This window comes from Cololabis saira, chromosome 3 (assembly GCF_033807715.1).
Source record: "Cololabis saira isolate AMF1-May2022 chromosome 3, fColSai1.1, whole genome shotgun sequence".
NCBI classification, from domain to species: Eukaryota; Metazoa; Chordata; class Actinopteri; order Beloniformes; family Belonidae; genus Cololabis; species Cololabis saira.
Window position 1 is genome coordinate 45,343,801 of NC_084589.1, and position 26,166 is coordinate 45,369,966.

Consider the following 26,166-nt stretch of genomic DNA (forward strand, 5'->3'; position numbering starts at 1 on the left):
TATTTCAAAACCAATAAATGTTAACAAAGGATGTCGACAGGGCTGCCCTCCCTCACCCTTGTTATTCACATTAGCAATAGAACCGTTTACTATAGCAAAACGTTCTCATCCACAGTTTTGCGGAATTACAGTAGGACCAGTAGAGCACACAATTGCCCTTTACGCGGACGATGTAATCTTATTTATGTCCTGTTTAAGGAAATCAATCCCAGCTTTGATACAGCTGATAAGAGCGTTTGGCGATATCTCAGGGTATAAAGTGAATCATACCAAATCCTCTATATTACTACTTAATTCAAATGAGAGGAAAAATCCAATAGCTGAAGCAATTCAGTTCAATGTTGTGGACCAATTTAAATATTTGGGAATACGCATTGTACCCGGGTTAGAACAGGTAGCAAGTGCCAACTATGAACCTTTAATGGCAGAAATTAGTGAGTCAATCGACAGGTGTATGTCGTTACCAGTATCCATAATGGGCAAAGTTAATATTTTAAAAATGAATATTTTGCCAAAGTTGCTTTATTTATTCCAGAACATCCCATTACCACCACCTACAGATTTATTCTCAAAAGTCAAAACATTATTTGTTGGTTTTCTATGGAACAACCGTAGGGCGAGAATACGCTTGTCTTTATTGTACTTACCATATGACCGGGGGGGTCTAAAATGTCCGAACTTGATATGGTATTACTGGGCTGCACAACTGAGGTCTATTATGTTTTATTTTTCAATGGATAATGGCCCCCACTGGGCTGAAATGGAATCTTGTGGCTTAAATCTATCTCTTCCTTCATATATTTATTCAGACAGTGTACAAAAGCTTTGTAAACAAACTAAAAATCAAATTGTTAAACAAATGATAAAGATTTGGTATGAAGTGAAGAAATACTTAAACGAACCACAATCACTATCGCAATTTAGGCAGGGCAGATGAAACATTCAAATTGTGGTTAACTAAGGGACTAAAAACAATTAAAAATCTATACACAACAAACTCAGATGATATGATGTCCTTTGAAGAACTAGTAGCTAAATATCATCTTAATAGAAAACATTTCTTCAACTACCTTCAGCTTATAAATGATGTTAAAATAAATCAAAGCAATCTACTTTCTTAACCCTGTAGCACAGAACTAGAAAAAATTGTAACAAAGAATTGTCTGAGAAAGGGTGCAATATCAGAAATCTACAATTTGTTGATATCATTTTCAAGCGAGAACTCAACATATAAGCTAAGGGCCTGGAAGGAAAACATCCAAACAGATATTACCAAGGAAGAGTGGGAAGCCGCATGTGCCAACGCTCATTCTGGATCCATAAATGCACGCCTTAGAAAATTACAATATAAATGGTTAATGCGGATGTATCTGACACCGATGGATTTGAATAGATATGACCCAAATATACCAGACATATGCACAAAATGTACAGAAGATAGAGGAACACTATTTCACTGCCTTTGGCAGTGTAGAATAATTATTAAATTCTGGGAAGAGATAAGAGTCATCATCGAAAAGACAATTTCCAAATCAATATCATTGGATCCTAAACTTTTCCTGCTGGGCCTTTATCCAGAGAAACATAACTTCAGTAAATATGAAAAAGCAATTATAGATTTAAGCTTTTTAAATGCCAAAAAATGTATTGCACTACTATGGAAAAGAAGCCATTAACCAAGTACCAGTCAATGGTTAAGACAAATGTTATCAACCCTACCGTTGGAAAGAAATACTTATATTCTGAAAGCCAAACAGCTTGTATTTGAAGGTACATGGAAGCCCTTTATTGAATATGTCAAGAACTCAGACTTAACAGAAAACCAAAATGATCACTAACTGTGGGTATGGTGTGTATGTTTGTTTATATGTATGTATGTATGTATGTATGTATGTATGTATGTATGTATGTATGTATGTATGTATGTATGTATGTATGTATGTATGTATGTATTTATTTTTTCTCTGTTACTTTTAAAGCGCGTAGCTTATCATTATTATTACTATTATTTCACAATCCATTACATTGTGTTCATAATCTGTCTAATAACAAGAGAAGCATATTGTTCATTTTGTGTTTTTATTGTGATTGTTTTGTTTTAAGCTATGTTTTTTTTTTTGCTATATTTGGCAGCTAATCTATAAGAAAATACATGGCCATGACTAGACTATACATGACATGATTGTTTTTACTGTGATTGTCTTGTGCTGCTATAAAACTCAAATAAAGATATTGTGGAAAAAATAAATAAATAAAATATATTGTAAATTTAACACCGGTCTGTCTATAGGAGATGACCCGCTCACTCAGGTTAACAACATTCATTGGTGTAATTATCCATGAAATTTAAGCTGGAAAAACCACATCAACCATGTCTGTAAAAAAATATCTAAATCTATTGGTATTATTGGCAAATTCCGTAGTTTGGTGAATGAAAATTGTCTTCCAACTCTTTATTATAGCTTGATATATCCATATCTCATTTACTGTAATAGTATTTGGGGAGCTACCTACAACACACATCTTCATAAACTTCATATGTTGTAAAAAAGATTCTGCAGGAATGCCATACACAGTAATTGGTCTGCTCATTCTGCCCCTCTTTTCAAACAACTCAATATTTTACCCATCTTTAAAGGGAAAGTTCGGTTTTTTACAACCTGGACCTTATTTCTGGCATTTTTTATGGTTGTATACTCACCCAGAGGTGTTTGGTGTCATTTGGAGTCCTTCGGAAGATATTAGGAGTTTTTTGCGAGCCGCTTATCCATATAACGGTAGCGCATGGGGGCACCGCGGGACACAGACGATGCAGCGTCTAAATAACACATGATTGCCGCGAAACTCTTCATTTCTTTTATGAATCACTAGATCTGCTTCCAGAACCTGTTGTCTACATCCGGGGTTGTCTGTGTAACAAATAAATCAGTTTGTAAACAAGACCTCTGAACTCATGACGTCATCTCTGTGCGCGCATCGCAGACACAGCTCCATGTACAGCTGGAGTTCACTACTGTTAGTTTACTGTTAGTTATTTGAAACATGTCTGAATATTTGTCAAATTCTGAGGTTGTGGACGACGACTTTGAATATGATGGACGTCTTTACCGTTTTGAGCCAGAGTATACGGCTGAAGAGCTCACTGAACGGAGGACAGAGTGCGCGCACAGAGATGACGTCATGAGTTCAGAGGTCTTGTTTACAAACTGATTTATTTGTTACACACACAGCCCCGGATGAAGACAACAGGTCCTGGAAGCAGATCTAGTGATTCATAAAAGAAATGAAGAGTTTCGCGGCAATCATGTGTTATTTAGACGCTGCATCGTCTGTGTCCCGCTGTGCCCCCTTTGCTACCGTTATATGGAGAAGCGGCTCGCAAAAAACTCCTAATATCTTCCGAAGGACTCCAAATGACACCAAACTTGCCTGGGTGAGTATACAACCATAAAAAATGCCAGAAATAAGGTCCAGGTTGTAAAAAACCGAACTTTCCCTTTAAGTTAAATACATATCAAACCTGCAATTTTATTTTCAAAGTATTGTTCCTGCCAGTTTCATTTTCTTTGCCATTTAAAGATTTTTTTCAGTTCAACAGTGATATGCACCATTTTAATACAAGACAGGCTAATCATTTAAATCTCCCGAAGTTCCGTACTGGTTTGTGTCAGTTCTCCATCAGATACAGTTATGGAACACCTACAGCAATCTCGTCTACCTCTACTTCATTCAATCATTTTAAACGTAAACTCAGGACACATTTAATTGATCAGATTACCTAATGATATTTCTAGATTTGTTATTTTTTTCTTTAATCATGTAGATACCATGTATTCTATTCATGCTGCTGTTTATTTGCTTTGTCTTTGTTTTTAGACTGCAATCATGTATTCTGCATATTTTAAATCTTTGTACAATATTTTGCTGTATTTTACAGGCAGAAGCCTCGTATAAGCCCCTTGGGCTTTTTGCCTCAACTGAGCACTACTGCGGTCCAGCCAGCCGTCATTCGTATTTACGGTCAAATCAGCCGCTCCTAAATGTTCATGTGCTCCTATTTCAGCCTTTACGGTAAATGAATGAATGAGACTCAGAAACAGAAAGATATGAAATACTGAGTTTGAGATAATGCAGATATGTTTTTTTTCATATACCCAAACTTCCACTGTAATATTTACACGCTATTACTGTAAAAGAAAAGGATGAAACACTTTTCTTTTAAGATCTCAACTTCAAACATCTTACTTTTCTATAACGGTGAATCGCCGTTTTTGCTTCAGGTTCTGTTTTGCAGGGACTATAAAAATGAATTCTCCATTAATTTCACCCAATGCCTCATATACCTCTCTTCCGAACTAGAATCACTACAAGCACAGTGAATTTCAAACAATTTTACTGTACAATTATTGAAATATTAAGGTGTTAACTTCAAACAATTTACTTTTCTACAAAAGTCAATCGCCTTTTTTTGCTTCAGGTTCTGTTTTGCAGGGACTATAAAAATGAAATTCACCCATAATTTCACCCAATACCCCATATACCTCTCTTCACAACTGCAGTCACTACAAGTATGCTTAATTTCAAACAATTTTACCGTAGAAATATTGAAATATTAAGGTGTAAACTTCTAACACTACTTTTCTACAAAGGTCAGTTGATTTTGTTGCAGAGACTGTAAAAATGAATTATTCTATAATTTCAGCTAATACCTCATATACCTCTCTTCAGGACTACAATCACTGCAAGTATGCTTAATCTCAAACAATTTTACTGTACAAATATTGAAATATTAAGATCTGAACTTCAAACTTTTCACTACAGGTCTGCTCAATTTCACATTCACTGTACTTTTATAATCCACACAGAATCACAGGCTCAGTCCCGTCACCACAATCGCCTCATTGTTTTATAATCATCCTTAAGCACACTATGTGGATATTTGATTTAGTTTTAGAATTCATTTTTACAGTCTCTGCAACAAAGGCAACTGACCTTTGTAGAAAAAGTAGTGTTTGAAGTTTAACCCTTAATATTTCAATATTTCTAAAGAAAAATTGTTTGAAATTAAGCATGCTTGTAGTGATTGTAGTTATGAAGAGAGATATACGAGGCATTGGGTGAAATTTTGGGAGAATTCATTTTTATAGTCTCTGCAAAACAGGACCTGAAGTAAAAAAAATATATTTTACAGTAAGAGTGTGTAAATATTACGGTGGAAGTATGGGTGTAATCAAGGTAATGAAAAAAATATATGAAAAAAACATATCTGCATTATCTCAAACTCAGTATTTTCATATATTTCTGTTTCTGAGCCGCATTTATTCATTTACCGTAAAGACTGAAATAGGAGCACATGAACATTTAGGAGCGGCTGATTTGACCGTAAATACGAATGACGGCTGGCTGGAGTCGAGCACATTACCAATCTCTCTTTTACATTTGTATGTTACTTGTTCTGTTTTTTATACTGTGCTGAATAAATAAATCTAAAAAAAAATCTACACGGAGCCAGTGTGATCTGCATCTTTTCCACAGAATAAAGGATTAAGGGTAAAGTGTGAAATATCAGTCTGGTCCAGAGTGTGAATGGAGCATGAAAGGCAGCACCAAGTAAACAGAACAACAAGTTAGTTCGGGATGTTTCCGAATCCCACATCAGCAGCTGCTTGAGCTGGGGAGTTTCCCATTTAGTTGGTTTGCTTCATCACCACGGCTTTTAACTGGAAACAAAGGGATCTTGTAGGAGTCATACTCATGTGTTCATTCATTCAACTTTCCAGGGTTACGTACCGACTCTGTGGAGTCTGATTTCAGGTTTCCAGGCGAGGTCCAACAGTCTGCGCTGACGGTCGAGCTCTTCTTCATACTCCAAGATGCTTTTTTCAAACACTGACAATATTTCTACAGCAGCTGCTGTTAGTCGCTGACCGATAAACTCTCTCAGATGATTCACCTTAGACATTGTTGAAGAGGAAAAAGAAAGGAAACAACAGAACCGTCCGTCCTCCTCCTCTGTCCGTCCGTCAGAAACAAGACTCTGCTCATCAGTTCCGCTGCTGTTGCGTGGGTCTTCGTGTGTTTTCATCTGCAAAACTGAAAGTAAAAACTCAGAAACAGACGGTCGGGTTTTTACCAGCAGTGTAATAAATATGTTTGTTCTCCAGCTGATGTCGGGGTTTCTGCTTCTCCACCTGGTGATGAGTTCAGGTAACAAATACTGCTGGAAACAGCTGTTTCTTTATTTACAGTAGGATAAAGTTCTTGTAGGAACTAATCGCCCCCCCACGGGCCAAACCTCAGACACAAATTCAATTTTACAATTTTAGAATTATAGTATGCTTATAGTTTATAAGTTAAGTAAAACTAGTTTACCTAATTCAGAGTAAGACTAACTGTAAAAAGGCTGTTCTCACATAGACATGTAATGTTCTAGATGAGAGCTGCACAGAGCTAGATAATAGCCTGTATTTACACTGCTTTATGTGTCAATATGCATTATCCCATCTAAATAAATTAAAAAAAACATTTTAATATAATTTCCAGTGTAATGTTATGTGTGTGTGTTCTGAGACAGTAAAGTTTAACATTATTTAGTTAGTTTGCCTTTAATTCTGTCAATAGCCTGCCCCTCTTTTTGGTTCTGCTGCTGCTTCCTCCCTCTTTTCTTCATCTCTAACTTCGGAGTCGGACTTCCTTTTTCTCTTAAATATGTCGTAAATCTTTCTCTGCATTTTGATGGTGATTCTGTATCATACCTGTCAAGTTTTGGATTTTAAAAATAAGTGAAATTTTCCGTCGCTGTCCCACCAGTCCAACCGAGGTCCAGTATTATTACATTTAAAGACAGATTTATGAGAAATCTAAAATAACTACCCGTCAACCACTTACAAACTACAATTATGAGCTCAGAATCTGCTAGTTCTACCTTTGTTGACACTGAAATGCTGTGGACATTCCTGTGTTGGTAATTCCTATAATAGAGCCTAAATGAAAACACTAGTGAATTAAAGCACACTTATTTATTTTAAACATTTTTAGTTTATATATGCATTGATTGTCTTCAAGTGAAACATTTACATTTTATTTTAATTCGTCATTTTCACTCATGTGGCTCTCTGCCATCAATGACTGATGAACAGACGCACGTTTCTGTGTCTCCAGCTGAAATAACTTTCAGAACTCGTAACTGCTCATGGTCCTGCTCCTCTTTAGGAAAGTTTTTTTTAGAGATATTTACACGAGGTCTTTGCTTTTTTGTCAGAAATGTCTCCTCTCTCTGGTTACATCCATCCATCTCTGATTTGTTGTTCCGAGTTTGTTCCCGTTGTTTCCACTAACCTCGTGAGAACTGTCTCCCAGGCTGCAGCAAGAGGCAGTTTCTGGCGAGAATAGTGACAATTTAGTTTGCGGTTTAAACATTATTACATTATAAAACGGGAAATTTACAGGAAAATACTAATACGACGATCAGCATAATTTCCTCATGGTCAGGGATGGTGTGAATGGTCATGATGCCGAAAGCGTAGTGTGTAACACGACCCACTTCCTGTACGGCGGTGGTGATGGTTGGGAGTTCCAGTTGGACACCATGGAGCAGATTTACTTTCAGATGCGCTTCTCAAACATCTACCTGCCCTTCTGTGCCCGGACTCTGCAACACCTGCTGGAGATCAACAAGCACCTGGTGATGCGTCGTGTTCGACCTCGACTACGCCTCCTATCACAGCCGGGGGGGGGGGGGGGGGGCGGGGCCCAGATCACCTGTCTGGCCACAGACTTCTACCCTCGCCACATCAACCTGACGCTGCTGCGGGGACGGTCGAGGAAATGACCGTTGGCTCGGTGCTGCCCAACGGCAACGGTCTCTACCAGCTGAGGAAGACGCTGATGGTGGATGAAGAGGAGCTGCAGAGGAAGCACAAGTACACCTGTGCAGCGTCTCACCTGAGTCTGGACAACCGGCTGGACGTGAGCTGGAGGGCGGAGTCTTTCCGCTCATTCAGAGTCCACGTCATCTCTGCTCCCGTCGTCCTGATGGTTGCTGCCATCCTGCTGCTGGTGCTGATGATGAAGATGAGGAAGAGGTCAGGGTCAGAGGGCATCTCCATGGAAACACAGGAGACTCCCGGAACAGACACCTGAATCTTGATGACACGGTTCCTGAAGTTTGCTGGTTCGTCCAGATGCAGTTTTGTGATCTTCAGTCCTGCTTCCAAGTTCTCTCTGCTCAGTTTAAATTCCAGTAAATGTTGAACTGACGACAAGTTTGATTTTCAAGTGTCAGTACTGGATATTTACAGTAGTAATTATGTTCTACATCGTAGCCCAGTCATCATATCAGGTGGGAGTGTGGGGTTCAGTGTCCTGCTCAAAGACTCCTCAGACTGGGGTCAGTCCACGACCTTCAGGTTGGAGGACGACCTGCTCCACCCAACCACATGTCCAGACGGCTGCAGCGTAGTTAAGATCATTATTATCTGAAGCTGTTCAACGACATCTTCAGAAGATGCACAGTCCTTCCTTGAGCCAGCAATAGTGCATAAATGTTACTTATATACAACTTATGTTGTTTTTTTTTAACAATAAAGTTGCCATTTGTGAAAATTCAGTGTTGTGATTTCTTTACAGTTAACATGATTCATTTGTCTTGTAACATAATAAAATGAAATGATGAGGAATCGGAGTAAATAACTGTGGTGTACCTGTTTAGAATTCAATTAAATCTTCCTGTGTGAAGACGAGGTGACTAAAGGCTGATTTATGGTTTTGCGTTACACCAACGCAGAGCCTACGGCGTAGGGTACGCGTCAATTTAACGCAGAACCGTAATTCAGGCTTTAAGATCCGTTTACACCGTGTCATAACTGCATGCGAGCGTCCGACTATCGTGTCGAGCTGCGTGACATCGGACGCTCTCTGTCCACACTGAAACCGTTAAACTCGCGGCCAGTTAGGACAGTCCAATACAAAAAAATAGAGCAATGGAATTAATTTTGTCACTCAAGTTCGATCGCATCGCATGGGACACGCTTTGTGTACGCAGCCGGCTCTTCTGCCCGGAGCGAGGCTTTGTTCCCTCCCCTGCTACACGTCATTCAAGCAGCCAATCAGCACAGAGCCTCATTATCATAACCCCGCCCCCTCATAATCCCTCACAGAGAAGGTTAGAAGCGGTAAAACTAGAGACATGGCCCAGAGGCTGAATTTCTGATTTATGTAGAAAAAAACAATCTTTAGATTGTTTTTAAGACATTCAATGCCTGTTTAAAATATACATTCAATGCCATAATAGGTCCCCTTTAACGCACATCCTAAGTCACTTTTGCACAGACTCATATCCGGCACTTTAAAAACCTCATATTGTTCATTTTTGCTTATACATTTTCTTTTATATATTTGCTTTTATATTTTATATTTGTATTGTATTGCACCAATCACCACAACAAATTCCTTTTGTGTGTTTAACAAACTTGGCAATAAACCTTTTTCTGATTCTGATGAGCTTTTATATCTCACCACCAGGGGGCACTGCTGCTCTTTCTATGGAGAGTGTAATATTCCAGAATTAACAATAAAATAATTCATCCATCTAAAATGAAAGCTTAATTACATTTGTTATTATTATTTTTGACAACGTATGAGTTGAGGTAAAAAGACATTTACTCCTAAACGGATGTCTGATATAAAAGGGTTAAATCCAAAGTCTGTCCTCTTCCTGGAATCTGATCCCGATGATCCTCCCTCTTCTTCCTGCTCTCCAACCTGCACATCTGCAGCTTCAACACGGATCTCAACATCAGCTTTATAATAAATCATGTGTCAGACGAGTTGTAAATCTAGTACAACTTGATTTTATACATGTGATTCAATAATATTGTTAAAATCTCATTATGTAAATAATATGAAAAACATACACAGATATGTTGTAACTTTAGCTTGTATAGTTACAATAGCACAGCATGGATCATTTGAATTGCATTGTTTTGACTTAGTTTGTCCCATGAATTATCACGATAATCCGATGTACGTGCAGCTCGGATTTGAAAACGCATAAAGCCTTTTACAGTTTTCAGCGAATTATGTATAATATCGCAATATACCGCAAAATTTGGATACCGCAATATCGTATTGTATCGTGACTCAAGTATCGTGATGTGTTTCCCACATCACACTCATTTCCTCATTCATTTGCAAACCAAATGTTCTTGTTTTCTAAATCAATAAAAACATTTTAAAGGGGAAATAAAAGCAACCGTATCTGACTGCACTGACTTCTGAAATCTTCAAGTTTTTTTGTTTAATGCTGCAGATATCAAAGTTTATAAAATGGTGACAGATGGTTGGCTGTTCTGTTTCGGACGTTTTGATGGTTGCGTTTCTTCTTTTGTCCTCGTTTCTCTCAAGTTTCTTCATGTTTTTCAGAGGAACGTTGTAAAAACTGAACACGTAAAAATATCAAACTTGGACTAACCTTTGAACGAAGTAGATGGAGAGAGTTTAACAACATGGAGCTGCAGATTAACTTTACAAAGAGAATGTGAGTGAAGAAGAAACAGACAGGAAAAAGGACGTGTGAGAGAGGCTTTGTAGATGAACGAAATAAACTGTCACGTTTAAAGAAACTTTCAGCAAATACTAACAGCTCTTTATTTGCACCGTGGAGACGGCAAGTTACCAACAGCAACAAATAACGATTTTAAGAAGGAACAGGGATTCAAAAAAACTCAATGCAGAACTTTAAAAAAAGTACACAACCACATCGTTCCCTCTGCGTCAAGTTGACGGAGAAGCATAAATCCGGGTTGAACCTGCAACCCTTGTGGGGAGGGGATTAGGCTCATCAGCCACAGGAAGTGGTGGTTGGACTTCTGCGGGTTCTTCTTCTGTGGGTCAGACAGGAGCGGACAGCTGCCCCCAGAGGACGACAACATGAGCTTCATTTGTCACGAGTCACCAGACTTCTCCTCCGGGTGACTTTTCATGTGACTCAGCAAATCCATTCTGCAGCTAAAACCTTTGTTGCACGTCTTGCACAAATATCACTTTCACCCATGTGAGTGGTTATGTGCCGTTTAAGATGTGATGTTTTAGTAAAGGTTTTTCCACAGGTGTTGCACAGGTACGGCCTTTCACCGGTGTGGGTCCTCAAGTGAATCACAAGGGTTGAACGTTCTGTGTACCTCTTTCCACATGTTTTGCAGATGTAGGGCTTCTCGCCCGTGTGTGTGGTTATGTGGCGCTTAAGAGCTGATAAATAAGTAAAGGCGTTGCTGCAGGTGTTGCACAGGTACGGCTTTTGGCCGGTGTGGGTCCTCGAGTGAACCAGCAGGCTGGAACGTTCTGTGTAACTTTTTCCACATGTTTTGCAGATGAAGGGTTTCTCGCCCGTGTGCGTGGTTATGTGGCTTTTAAGAAGTGATGATCTAGTAAAGCTTTTGCCGCAGGTGTTGCACAGGTACGGCCTTTCGCCAGTGTGGGTCCTCGAGTGAACCAGCAGGCTGGAACGGTCTGTGTAACTTTTTCCACATGTTTTGCAGATGTAGGGCTTCTCGCCCATGTGGATCATTTTATGCTTATTGAATGTTGATGACTTTCTAAACAATTTTCCGCAGGTGTTGCACAGGTACGGCCTTTCGCCAGTGTGGATCTTCATGTGATTCATTAAAATATGACTTTTACTGAACTCTTTCTTGCAAGTGCTGCAAGAAAACGCCTTCTTCCCCGTGTGGGTCCTGGTCAGCTTTGATTTACAGTTGCTGTCTGACGGGACAGCAGCATCTTCGCGGTCACCGTGTCGTCTCATTGGCTGTGGATCTGCAGTTTTACTGGAGTCTGAGCGTAAACTTTCAGTTCCTTCCTCATCTTTGTTTTGAGCTTCAGGAGAAGTGTGCAACAGCAGCTGGCCACAGTTTGGTCCTGGTTCACCATTTTCAACTTTCACATCAGCGACATTGACCAATGAGACATCCACCTCTACGTCCTCGTGCTTCATCTCCTGACCGCTGGAGTCTTCCTCCAGTTCTGTAGTCTGTGGATGCCCTGGTTCCTCCTGGTCCGGGCTGCAGCTCCTCTCCAGGTTATCCAGGTGCTGGTCACTGAAAACCCCGTCCTCCTCCACCTTACAAACATTTTCTTGTGGGAGTTCTGGAATTACAAAAAGACAGGACTTTAACAAGTCAAAAGTGTTTCCCACTGTTGATTGTTTGGTTGTATTTGTGAGGTTTAAAGTTTGTCCTGAACCTTCTGTCTTCCCCTTCAGCTATGTAGTATATTTGAAAACAAGTGCATTACTCTCTGTGACCATTAGGTGGCACTGTGACTGTAGGAAACCTAGCAGAAAATTGGAGTCTGGATCCAGAGATTTGAACTGTTTCTTGTTGCCAGCGGAATCGACGAAAAGTCTGATGCAGTGAAAAGAGCCACATTCCTACATGTGGCCGGGGACGAAGCAATTAAAAGGTATACAACACTTTCGACTTTGATGAAGACGTAGATGACTATGATACATTGAAAGAACTTTTCCGCCAACATTGTGAGCCAAGGTGTGCCAGTGTGACGTATTTGAGGCACGTGTTCTTTATTCAAGTGCAAGGAATATCAGAGACTGTTGATGCATATGTGACTGACTTAAAGGTATTGTGACATCATTTTTAACATGCTTTTAACACTATTAAAAGTCTTGGCCAACATCCCTCAAATGTGTCTAAAAGAGTGTAACAAGAAAAACTTCACTCTTAGTACTCCATTCCTGGCTTTTTATTAGTGTTTTTTTGCGCCGTGAAAAACGGGTCCTTTTTCCCCTTTCCTGTCAATCATTGCTCCGCTCCTCCTCCAAACCTCCTCCAACCAACCGCTACACACTTCTGCCGTCTTCACACACACGCGCGCACACCGACCACAAACACCGACACACAGCCCAGACAGGGCGACTACAGCCCGGTGATGAAGTCCAACCGGGACCAGAGGACCGGGACCGCCGCTCCCCGCGAGCAATACGCTCACAGCGGCGTCGGAGAGTTATGCCGGGGAGCGACAGGCGAAGCATGCACGGAAAAGGAGCAGGGCGAAGCAGACAGTCCACAGCAAACAATCATAAAAATAAAGGCATGCAAGCAGCAGTGTCTCCTTATCTTAAGTCCAGTCAGTGGCCGCGGGTCTTCTTAGCAGTTCTCCTCCGGTGATTAGAACAGAAGCGGCTCTAAACAGCTCCGTGTTAAGCCTGATTTATGGTTCCGCGTTAAATCGACGCAGATCCTACGCCGTAGGGTTCAGCGTACGGTGCGCGTCGCCGCGTAACCCTACGCCGTAGGTTCTGCGTCGGTGTAACGCGGAACCATAAATCAGCCTTTATGGTGCGCTGGAGAGGAGAGGAGGCAGGAGCTGGGTGGAGGGGGCGGTGATTTAGCGGGCCCTGACGTCACGGCCCGCCACCAAACCAGGTGCGCCGTTTTTGCACAGTTATGCGGAAAATCCCAGAAAGCACACAATACACTGAATGTTAAAAGTTTGTTGTTTTTTGGGTGTAATTGATGTCAAGACACCCAACAAAACACAAAAAATCAAGAAAAATGTGTTTTTCATGTCACAATACCTTTAAAAAACAAAGTGAAACACTGCGAGTTTGAGCACCTCACCGACTCACTCAGTACGTTTACATGCAGGTTTCTGATCGTTCGGACTTTTAAACTGCATGTAAACACCTGAACCCGATCTACTTCGGACCTATTTCGGACATTTAGTAATCAGGTTGCAGCACCTATATAACCGGTTTGCAGTCGGAATGTTAACGCCATGTATACGGGGGATCGGATATTGCAGTCTGCGCATGCTCGAGAATTTCCTCTGGGGGGATTCACCCGGAAGTGAAAGGGGGACGGGGATGGAGTCACTGGAGCAGATCAAAATAACGGTGCGTTACTTAGTTTCTAAAACTTGTTGCCTTTGTTCAAAGAATGTTTTGTTCTGTATGTTATGCACGTCGCTTTGGATAAAAGCTTCTGCTAAATAACGATTTACTTGTACATTTACATTTAACCGTCAAGCGGGTGGGGGTGAGGGGTTAGGTGTGTTAGGTTTGACTACCAATAACACATTACATAAATTATAACCTAATTCTGTGTTAAATGTGTTATTATCCAACTGCGTTCCAACTTTACAGTACTTTTTTGGGCATTATTGTCTGACTTTAATGAAAATGCGTTTATATTATAACACACTGATCAGGTTTAATCAGATACTGATTTAAAACCAATCACAGCTGTTTTCCTGGGTCAAAATGAACCCGGTGTGACTGTTTATAAATCAAAGTACCTAAAACACAGTTTAATGAAAGTAGTCATGATTATATTTGCAAATAACATAAGATGGAACCAATAATGTGATTATTCTGACAACTAGACAAAATAAATCCATATGTCTGAGATAAAATGAATAAGATATAAATCATTTTTCATTTTTGTAACCCTCTGCAGAAGCAGCAACAGAGATGGGGGAGAGTCAACAGCAGCGATGGTAGAGCAGTTCCCCGCTGCAGAGGAACTCTGAGTTACCAGGTAAGTTCTGCAATATGCTGGCTGCAACAACCAATGCTTCTTTATGTTTAAACATATACCCACGTTAGGACATGTAATAAGTTTTACACCAATTCTGTCTTCAGAGACAAGTGCCCAGAGACCTCGTCAGGGGCGGCAGGGGCAAAGAGGCGATGTCGCCATCCAGCCCCTCACGGCCAATCACCTCCAACCACAAGCCTGTCTACCGCAACCTCTACACATGGGAAGATATTTCCTTTTAGTTCAGCTTTTGATACCTCTACAATTTGCACATACAAATGTTTTAAATTTGTAAACCTTTTTCCAATTTGTACATGTTGATATTTTGTTTAAGATTTGTATACCATTTTGTATCTGTTCATAATAAATGTAACACACCAACACTAATATTTAGCTCTTGGTTTGTAATAAAAGTGAAACACATAACTACAAATGAAATGACTTTATTCGTGGCATGAAATACAAGTGTGTGTTACAGCAAAAAAGATGAAGGAAGCTCTTACAACTGAAAACTTATGTCATTTCATCAATGAATGTGGTTTTACTGCTATATCAACATTTAGAGTCATCACCAGAAAAATAACACCAGAAAAATGTGACAATTTTCACCTGTTTCAGGTAAATTTTCACTTGAAATAAGTAGGAAAATCTTCCAGTGGGACAAGATTTATCTTCTCATTACAAGCAACAAAAATCTGTAGATTGTGAAAATCTACTTGAAACAGGTGAAAATTGTTGTTTTTTCCAGTGATGAGTCTTGTTTTAAGTGTAATGAGATTTGTTTTACTAAAATGAGACATTTTAACTATAAATAAGACAAATATTCTTGTTAAGATTTTGAGTTTTTGCAGTGATCCATTTTACTTATCCTGTGAAGGACAGATTCATATTGATAAGTTCAGAAAAGTGTTTTTTATTGTTGTGTTTTGATGTATTTGATGTAAGCCCAGTGGATATTTAAAGCTTACAGAAGGCTGCATTTAACTGCTGCTATGTCATTCCTGCAGTATTTCTGCAGCTGTTTTGGTCAGTGCTATTATTTGTAATATATTATATTATTTGTAATCAGCACAAATTATCTGTCCCCATATGATAAAATCCACCATCCCCCCTGATTTTCTTTTACAACTCGAGTACTGGTTATAAGGGCAGGTAAAACTCAGGCAGGCTAATTAATTGGCGGAATTATTGATTAGCAACCATTTAATTCAGTAAAGGACAATATTTACATATATATAACTTCCACTATTTATTTATTTTTTATTTTCAAAACACCTACAGTGCAACAGTTGAACAATAAGAGAGAGGAAAGAACCTAGCCGGCCCTCCTAACTTGTGTCTCAAGTCCAGTCCTCTTTCCCCAATAACGACACAATTGTCCAGTAGAAAACTTGTGACTTGTTTCCACTCAAGTCCAGTCTCCCGTTTTTGCTGGGAAACTACCGTATTTTACCCCTCTTTCCCGCCGTCCTCCCGTATTAGTATTTTCCGGTAAATTTCCCGTTTTATAATATAATAATTTTTAAAAAGGGTTATTGTGCCTTTTGTGCCTCTCGCAAGGTTAGTGGCAGCAAAGGGAACAAACTCGGAACAACAAATCAGACCCGGTCGTCGTACGACGTCTTTTCTTGTTGTTGTTAAGTGGAGGTCAACCGGAGGTGGATCTTTGTTGAAATGGTTACCATGGTTACAGCGCCACCTAGCATCACGGAGTCAGCCATGCTCTGGCCATTTATCCGATCTCTGAACAGCATGTAAACTCAGACCAGTGATCCGGTCTTCTGCATGTCGTTATCTGATACGATCAGAAATCCCATCTCTTTGCTGCATGTAAACGTACTGACTGACACTTATTGATGTAAATGTTCACACATCCAAGTGGAGAACAAGGTGGATTGAGGAAAACCTACAGTACGGCCCTCGCAGAACTGGTCAGTGCCAATAAGGCAGAATGAAACATCTTTATGTAATCTGAATTAGATGACATATATGACACACACTGCAATCAATCACACTCTAATAAAGTAAGGTAGCTGTCTTCAATTTCATAATGACACCATAGTTAACCCTTGTGCTGTGTTCGGGTCAAGGAAGGAGGTAGAGAAGAAGGGAGGAAAGAAGGAAGGAAGGAAGAATGAAAAGGAAAGAAAGGAGGAAGGAAGGGAGAAAAGAAGGAAGGAAGGAAGGAAGGAAGGAAGGAAGGAAGGAAGGAAGGAAGGAAGGAAGGAAGGAAGGAAGGAAGGAAGGAAGGAAGGAAGGAAGGAAGGAAGGAAGGAAGGAAGGAAGGAAGGAAGGAACAGGAGAATTAGGTCATTTTGACCCGAAGACAGTACAAGGGTTAAACTGAAAGTGAAGTACGGTAGCTGTCTTCAATTTCATAATGACACCATAGTTAAACTGAAACAATAGTAGGTACAGTAGCCTATGCTGTACCAGGATCATTCTCCATAGGTGTTAATAGAGGGGTTAATCGTACCACAGAACACAGCACATACACCTACTACCTTTCACCAGACAGTGCCAATTCATTTAATATCTCACCTCTGCATTTATAGCCAAGCCACTTGAGGGAGGACACAGGTCCCACACACTGGAGACACTTGTCCAAGGGGGAGACAGTTGCACACACCAGGCTATGTTTCTGACACTGTTGGAATGTTTTTATTGTAACATTTATTATTACCAGACAGTTTGAGCAGCAAGACATTTCAGAATCATATCTATTTATCTTAAAAGTATTAAAAAACTAATTTCCATCAAATGTCTACATTACATTCAACTTACCCTCTCACTGTTGACAACTGTCTCCATTTCAGTTGGACTGCAGAACTGATTCTCCGTGTCCATCTAAGATAGAGAACAAGAGCAGACGTGTTCAAAATTAACACCGTGGTCTGCCTGTGTTCATTTGTTCATTTCCATTAAGTGACAGGTCAAAATAAGTGTGGAAATACAGATTTAGAATGTCTGTCAAAAATGTCTTGCACAGGCTCCAGACTAACTTGTCCACTGGTGCGACAACTGAGAAAGTTGGTTGCACCAGCACATGATTTGGTTGCACCTTTTTTATGGAATATTGTATCATTCAGAAAGGAGTGCTTGAAAACAGGGTTTTGTATCTGTAACTATAGTTTTGTAAAGCTGTGCATTTATATTTGTACCTGTAACTATAGTTTTGCAAACTTTTAAGTACAAGCATTTATCTGTAAGCTTAGTTTCGTAAACTTCTACATGTGTGCAAACTCCGTTTTACAAGTCTGTGCATTCAGACACTTGCAAGCTCACTTTCATACAGCTAAATATTTAATAGCTGCTACTATGTACAAGTTTACAAAACTACGGTTACAGATACAAACAAATATGATTTACAGAAACAAAACCCTGTTTTCAAGTACACCTTTTTGAATGATAGATATATATATATATATATATATATATATATATATATATATATATATATATATATATATAGATGATATATTCCATATTATTCTGGTATCGCTTTACTATGGAGATAACGGAGCATATTTTAATAGTGTTGCACTTGGTCAGTGATTTGGCTGTTTTGGTAGTCCAATGTGACGTTACTGCAGGGCTCTACAGAGCGAGAATTTCACTTGCTCCTAAAAATGGAAATGTGTGAACTGGAAGAAATAATTTACGAGCACAGTGTGCGAGTTAAGATTAAAACCTACAGTAATGTTTTTTGCACCCCGCTGCTATTCATTCAGAAAATAGTATTTCATAGTCAGATAATGTACAAAGTTTATTAAAAGTATCAATATATACCTGTTCCAAATCTTCAATTGTGGAGGAAGACTTTGTAACACCAGAATCTTCTGGAGGCATTTCCTCAGTAGAAACCTGCAAAACGGAAAAATATAGATATTTTCATAAATGTCTTGATGGCAGGTTGTTCCCTGTGTAACATTATGCAAAAGGTTTCATGGCTGTGTTTCTGAGTGTTTCTGAGGGAAAGAAATCCACTCAAAATGTTTCTTAATTAGTCAACAAGGTAAATTATTACATTCTATTTACTTTGAAACCTAGAATCTTCCCAAAATAATATCCTTGTGCGTGGTTATGTGCCGTTTAAGAGCTGATGATTCAGTAAAGGTTTTTCCGCAGGTGTTGCACAGGTACGGCCTTTCACCAGTGTGGATCTCCATGTGATCCATTAAAATACTACTTTTACTGAACTCTTTCCTGCAAGTGCTGCAAGAAAATACCTTCTTCCCCGTGTGGGTCCTGGTCAGCTTTGGTTTACAGTTGCTGTCTGACGGGACAGCAGCATCTTCGTGGTCACCGTGTCGTCTCATTGGCTCCGGATCTGCAGTTTTACTGGAGTCTGAGCGTAAACGTTCAGTCCCTTCCTCATCTTTGTTTTGAGCTTCAGGAGAAGTGTGCAACAGCAGCTGGACACAGTTTGGTCCTGGTTCACCATTTTCAACTTTCACATCAGCGACATTGACCAATGAGACATCCACCTCTACGTCCTCGTGCTTCATCTCCTGACCGCTGGAGTCTTCCTCCAGTTCTGTAGTCTGTGGATGCCCTGGTTCCTCCTGGTCCGGGCTGCAGCTCCTCTCCAGGTTATCCAGGTGCTGGTCACTGAAAACCCCGTCCTCCTCCACCTTACAAACATTTTCTTGTGGGGGGTCTGGAATTACAAAAAGGGACAAAAAGACAGGATTTTAACAAGTCAAAAGTGCTTCCCAGTGTTGATTGTTTGGTTGTATTTGTGAGGTTTAAAGTTTGTCCTGAACCTTCGGTCTTCCCCTTCATCTATGTAGTATATTTGAAAACAAGTGCATTACTCTGTGTGACCATTAGGCGGCCATATTTTCACCAAATTTCTAGAAACTGGAATAATACCCAATGACCTCAAAATTACCAAAGTAGTCCCTGTTTACAAATCTGGAGACCATAGTGTATTTAGAAACTACCGGCCCATTCCTGTTCTCCCATGTTTCTCAAAGATCCTGGAGAAATGGGTCTATAACAGAATGATGAAACATTTGCAGGACTGTAATATACTGTATAAACACCAATATGGATTTAGGAAAAATCATTCTGCAGAAATGGCTATAATTCAATTGGTTGATACAATTCTCACTGCAATCAATAAAAATGAATACACTTCGGGAATCTTTCTTGGTTTATACAAAGCTTTTGACACAGTTAATTTTGATATTCTTCTTCCACTGTTGATTTGCTCTAAAAAAAGAGAAAATCTACACGGAGCCAGTGTGATCTGCATCTTTTCTACAGAATAAAGGATTGAGTGTAAAGTGTGAAATATCAGTCTGGTCCAGAGTGTGAATGGAGCATGAAAGGCAGCACCAAGTAAACAGAACAACAAGTTAGTTCGGGATGTTTCCGAATCCCACATCAGCAGCTGCTTGAGCTGGGGAGTTTTCCATTTAGTTGGTTTGCTTCATCACCACGGCTTTTAACTGGAAACAAAGGGATCTTGTAGGAGTCATACTCATGTGTTCATTCATTCAACTTTCCAGGGTTACGTACCGACTCTGTGGAGTCTGATTTCAGGTTTCCAGGCGAGGTCCAACAGTCTGCGCTGACGGTCGAGCTCTTCTTCATACTCCAAGATGCTTTTTTCAAACACTGACAATATTTCTACAGCAGCTGCTGTTAGTCGCTGACCGATAAACTCTCTCAGATGATTCACCTTAGACATTGTTGAAGAGGAAAAAGAAAGGAAACAACAGAACCGTCCTCTCCTTCTTCTTCTCTAGGTTTAATGGCGGATCACAACCAACGTTATTAGGTTCTACCGCCACCTGCTGTACCGGAGTGTGTAACATCAGGATCATTATTACACCAGGTTACAGTCTAACTTAAAGGGGGAAAAAGGAAATACCTAAATAAAATAAGATAATCACATTTAAATCTTATTATCTATCCCTGCATCTTTAAGAAAGACAAGGATTTCCTTATAACAATCCCTCATCACCTCACTCCTCCCTAATAACCTACTAAACTCCATTCCCGTCCCAGCTCGTACATCCTGTCTCTTAAAGCGTTCCTTTCTACCTCATACTTGCCACATTTAAGAATCACATGCTCTACATTCTCTGTGACATCACACTCATCACATTTATCAGACACGGACTTTGACATTAAATACAGAGTTGATTTTAAACTAGTATGACCTAATCTTAATCTAGAAATGATGACTTCCTCTCTCCTACACTTTCCTTTGAAAACCTTCACGTTAATTGACTTCTGTATGTTATAAAAATGTCTCCCTTTTACACCGTTGTCCCACACCTTCTGCCATGAATCCCTCACTGCCTTTCTGATTCATGATTTTGCTTCACCTTTACCAAAAGGAATTTCCATAATTACCTCACTACTCAATTCCAATGCTCTTTTAGCAATATTGTCTGCTTTCTCATTGCCATCAACACCCATGTGGGCAGGAACCCAACAAAACTGCACAGTAATTCCAGTTCTGCATAACCTCCACAATACCATTAATATTTCCAATACTAGATCTTCTCTTATTGTTTTATTTGAAGTCAAACTCTGAAGGGCTGCAGTGGAGTCTGAACAAATGACATAGTTCCTTCTCGCAGTTACAGTAAGTATTTCATTTACCAATGAAAATAATTAGAACAAAATGCATACAACATTTTTTCCATCACTGTTTTACTACGACTTCTGTCATTTAGCAGACGCTTTTATCCAAAGTGATTTACATCTGAGAAAATAACACAAGCAAGAAGGTTTAGAAAGAGTTTTATTTTTTCCGACACAACGAGAGCTGACACAATTTATATGATAAACTTCTGATTGTTAATGTCAATAAATAAAAGAAAAATATTTTTTAATTCATGTGTTCTTTATTTGTTATAAAACATTTATGTTGTTAAGAAACTTTTATTGCAATGGGCTTCAAAATAATACACATGGTAAGTCTTTGAGACATTAAAACATTTAAATATCAAACTGATCAAACTATCAAACTGATTTTGGTGTGAAATATATAGATACACAAGACACATTTAAAGCTGCAGTTTCCAACATTTAACCACTAGAACATATTGCATTTAAGTTTAAGAAGCTTGGTAGCCTTTTTTTAGTTGGTTAACGATGCATAGTGTTTGTACATGTTAATCTCCGTTGGAGATGTTTTTTACTTCAGATTTTTTGCCAGTGTGGCACAGTGTTAATGTTTGTCACATTATTATTAACCTCCGTTGTACAGAGGACTTGTTTACATTATTAGGCTTCTAGGATTGGCCTGAATTTTTTTTCATTTGAATAAGTGAGGACTTTGCATTTCAGATGGAACTTCTAAGCCTCCTATAATTCGTGATTGTTTTGTTTTGCTGATATAATGCACAGATGTGTCATTAATAAAGGAGCTTATGGTTAATATGTTGGTTGCTTATAGATTGTTCAATCTTGGGTTTATGTTGAGCTTTTATAACTCACCACCAGGGGGCACTGCTGCTCTTTCTACATATGGAGAGTGTAATATTCCAGAATTATAAACAATAAAATAATTCATCTAAAATGAAAACGTAATTACACTTTTCATGATTATTTCTGACTAAATATGAGTTGAGGTAAAAAGACATTTACTTCTAAACGGATGTCTGATATAAAAGGGTTAAATCCAAAGTCAGTCCTCTTCCTGGAATCTGATCCCGATGATCCTCCCTCTTCTTCCTGCTCTCCAACCTGCAGATCTGCAGCTTCAACACGGATCTCAACATCAGCTTTATAATAAATCTTGTGGCAGACCAGTTGTACATTTAGATAACTTTATTTTATACATGTGATTAAATAATATTGTTAATTTCATATTATGTAAATAATGTGAAAAACGTACATAAATATGTTGTAACTTTAGCTTGTATAGTTACAATAACACAGCATGGATCATTTGAATTACATTGTTTTGACTTAGTTTGTCCCATGAATTACACGATAATCTGATGTACGCGCAGCTCAGATTTTAAAATGTATAGAGCCTTTTACAGTTTTCAGCAAACTATGTATAACATCACAATATATAACCTCTGAACGGAGAGAGTTTAACAACATGGAGCTGCAGATTAACTTTACAAAGAGAATGTGAGTGAAGAAGAAACAGATGGGAAAAAGGACATGTGAGAGAGGCTTTGTAGATGAACGAAATAAACTGTCACGTTTAAAGAAACTTCAGCAAATACTAACAGCTCTTTATTTGCACCGTGGAGACGGCAAGTTACCAACAGCAACAAATAACGATTTTAAGAAGGAACAGGGATTCACACAAACTTAATGCCGAACTTTAAAAAAAGTACACAACCACATCGTTCCCTCTGCGTCAAGTTGACGGAGAAGCATAAATCCGGGTTGAACCTGCAACCCTTGTGGGGAGGGGATTAGGCTCATCAGCCACAGGAGGTGGTGGTTGGACTTCTGCGGGTTCTTCTTCTGTGGGTCAGACAGGAGTGGACAGCTGCCCCCGGAGGACAACAACATGAGCTTCATTTGTCACGAGTCGCCAGACTTCTCCTCCGGGTGATTTTTCATGTGACTCAGCAAACCAATTCTGCGGCTAAAACCTTTGTTGCACGTCTTGCACAAATACCGCTTCTTGCCCGTGTGCGTGTCTATGTGGCGTTTAAGATCCGATAAATTAGTAAAGGTTTTTCCACAAGTGTTGCACAGGTACGGCCTTTCACCGGTGTGGATCCTCGAGTGAACCACCAGGGTGGAACGTAGTCTGTAACTTTTTCCACATGTTTTGCAGATGTAGGGCTTCTCGCCCCTGTGGATCATTGTATGGTCCTTGAGCGTTGCTGAGTTTCTAAACGACTTTCCGCAGGTGTTGCACAGGTACGGCTTCTCGCCCGTGTGGATCATTTTATGGTTCTTGAGCGTTGATGATTGTCTAAACGATTTTCCGCAGGTGTTGCACAGGTATGGCCTTTCGCCAGTGTGGATCTTCATGTGATCCACTAAAATATTACGTTTACTGAACTCTTTCCTGCAAGTGCTGCAAGAAAACACCTTCTTCCCCGTGTGGGTCCTGGTCAGCTTTGATTTACAGTTGCTGTCTGACGGGACAGCAGCATCTTCGGGGTCACTGTGTCGTCTCATTGGCTCCGGATCTGCAGTTTTACTGGAGTCTGAGCGTAAACTTTCAGTCCCTTCCTCATCTTTGTTTTGAGCTTCAGGAGAAGTGTGCAACAGCAGCTGGACACAGTTTGGTCCTGGTTCATCATTTTCAACTTTCACATCAGCGACATTGACCAATGAGACATCCACCTCTACGTCCTCGTGCTTCATCTCCTGACCGCTGGAGTCTTCCTCCAGTTCTGTAGTCTGTGGATTCCCTGGTTCCTCCTGGTCCGGGCTGCAGCTCCTCTCCAGGTTATCGAGGTGCTGGTCACTGAAAACCCCGTCCTCCTCCACCTTACAAACATTTTCTTGTGGGAGTTCTGGAATTACAAAAAGGGACAGAAAGATAGGATTTTAACAAGTCAAAAGTGCTTCCCAGTGTTGATTGTTTGGTTGTATTTGTGAGGTTTAAACTTTGTCCTGAACCTTCGGTCTTCCCCTTCATCTATGTAGTATATTTGGAAACAAGTGCATTACTCTGTGTGACCATTAGGCGGCACTGTGACTGTACTCTTGTGTTACTGCGTTGGTATCGAGACAGTTGAAGAATAAAGTTGTTGTTCTAGAATTGGCTTCTTCCGCGTCATATATAACGATCTAACTAGTACAGCATATCAACACCTATATGAGTATCCTCCAACCATCGCGTTTTTGCCAGTGTCAGTGGGCAAGATGGCGGAGTGAGTAGGACAACTTATCGAGCTCTCGGCACCAAACCTGTTTTGAAGCACATTTTAACTGTCAATCTGTGAAAACACAGCTGGCATAGTACCTTTGAGAAAGTTAACACATACTTCTGTCAGAAGACTGAACGAATACATCTAAAATGTCCAAAAAGACCGGACTAAAACGATCCAATGCTAACGGACCCGACAACGAGGCTAACACTAGCTTCCCAGCTAGCGGCCACGCTTACAGTAGCGGGATGGACTGAAACCGGCAAACAAATTTCGACGGTGAATTCCCACCCCTGCCTGTAACACCAAGCCTCCACTTCCAAAGAAACATCTTTAATTAAAGCGAATAAAGAAATCGGGTTTGGCTCAGATGATGATCCTTGGCTGATTTTATTAATAGCAGGAGGGATACCCTCAAAGAAATGATGGAATGTCATTTCATCAATGAATGTGGTTTTACTGCTATTTCAACATTTAGAGTCATCACGAGAAAAATAACACCAGAAAAATAACTTATTTGACAATTTTCACCTTTTCAAGTAAATTTTCACTTGAAATAAGTAGGAAAAATCTGCCAGTGGGACAAGATTTATCTTCTCATTACAAGCTATATTGTTCCATATGCAGATTTTTCTACTTATTTTAAGTGAAAATCTACTTGAAACAGGTGAAAAATGTTTTTTTCCAGTGATGAGTCTTGTTTTAAGTGTAATGAGATTTTTTTTACTAAAATGAGACATTTTAACTAGAAATAAGACAAATATTCTTGTTAAGATTGTGAGTTTTGGCAGTGATCCATTTTACTTATCCTGTGAAGGACAGAGTCATATTGATAAGTTCAGAAAACTGTTTTTAATTGTTGTGTTTTGATGTATTTGATGTAAGCCCAGTGGATATTTAAAGCTTACAGAAGGCTGCATTTAACTGCTGCTATGTCATTCCTGCAGTATTTCTGCAGGTGTTTTGGTCAGTGCTATTATTTGTAATATAGTATATTATTTGTAATCGGCACAAATTATCTGTCCCCATATGATAAAATCCACCATCCCCCCTGATTTTTTTTTTACAACTCAATTACTGGAGATATACATATATATATATATATATATATATATATATACATATAGATATATATATACACACACATATACACATATATATACACATACACACACACATATATATATATATATATATATATATATATATATATATATATATATATATATATATATATATATATATATATATACACACACACATACATATATATATGTGTGTGTGTGTGTGTGTGTGTGTGTGTGTATATATACATACATATATATATATATATATATATTAGGGATGCAAATTATTGATTATTTCATTAATTGACAGTTGATAACCTTATCGATCGATCATCGATTGGTTGATAAGCGGCGTTTTCCCCCATCTGAGATACAAACATAATTTTTTTTGCTTATATAAAATACAAAGGACATTTTAATGTATTCCTTAATCAAATATTTATTTGATACAAAAAGACATTTTTGTACCACAAGGAATATAATATAAAGTGCACTTCAAGGCTATTAGTAGTAGCAGCAGCCATAATAGTGTCATTTGTGTCAAGCTAATTTTAAGTTCTAGTTACGTTTTAAGTTAGAGTTTTGGCAGTGTTCAAAATAAAAATTATGAGACCTGCTGTATTGGAGCACATTTTCTTTTAGTTAAAACTGTAGCGGGGACAGATGTTTAGAGAAGAGTTTGCATGTTCTCCCCGTGTTCCCCTTGGTAGCTAATGGGAGCTACCCTCA

General features: G+C 39.2%; 2 protein-coding genes across 2 annotated transcripts; both read right to left on the minus strand.

The window, feature by feature from the left end:
- Positions 1-10,466: 10,466 nt before the first annotated feature.
- LOC133441179 (zinc finger protein 239-like) lies at positions 10,467-12,141 on the minus strand. Its single transcript, XM_061718580.1, has one exon. It carries the CDS (start codon positions 11,990-11,992, stop codon positions 10,988-10,990), a length of 1,005 nt encoding a protein of 334 aa, XP_061574564.1. The 5' UTR covers positions 11,993-12,141; the 3' UTR covers positions 10,467-10,987.
- A 10,275-nt stretch (positions 12,142-22,416) lies between these two features.
- Positions 22,417-24,004, minus strand: LOC133441180 (zinc finger protein 391-like). The gene has a single exon (XM_061718581.1). The coding sequence runs from the start codon at positions 23,859-23,861 to the stop codon at positions 23,064-23,066; it is 798 nt and encodes a 265-aa protein (XP_061574565.1). The 5' UTR covers positions 23,862-24,004; the 3' UTR covers positions 22,417-23,063.
- Between the last annotated feature and the right edge of the window lie 2,162 nt (positions 24,005-26,166).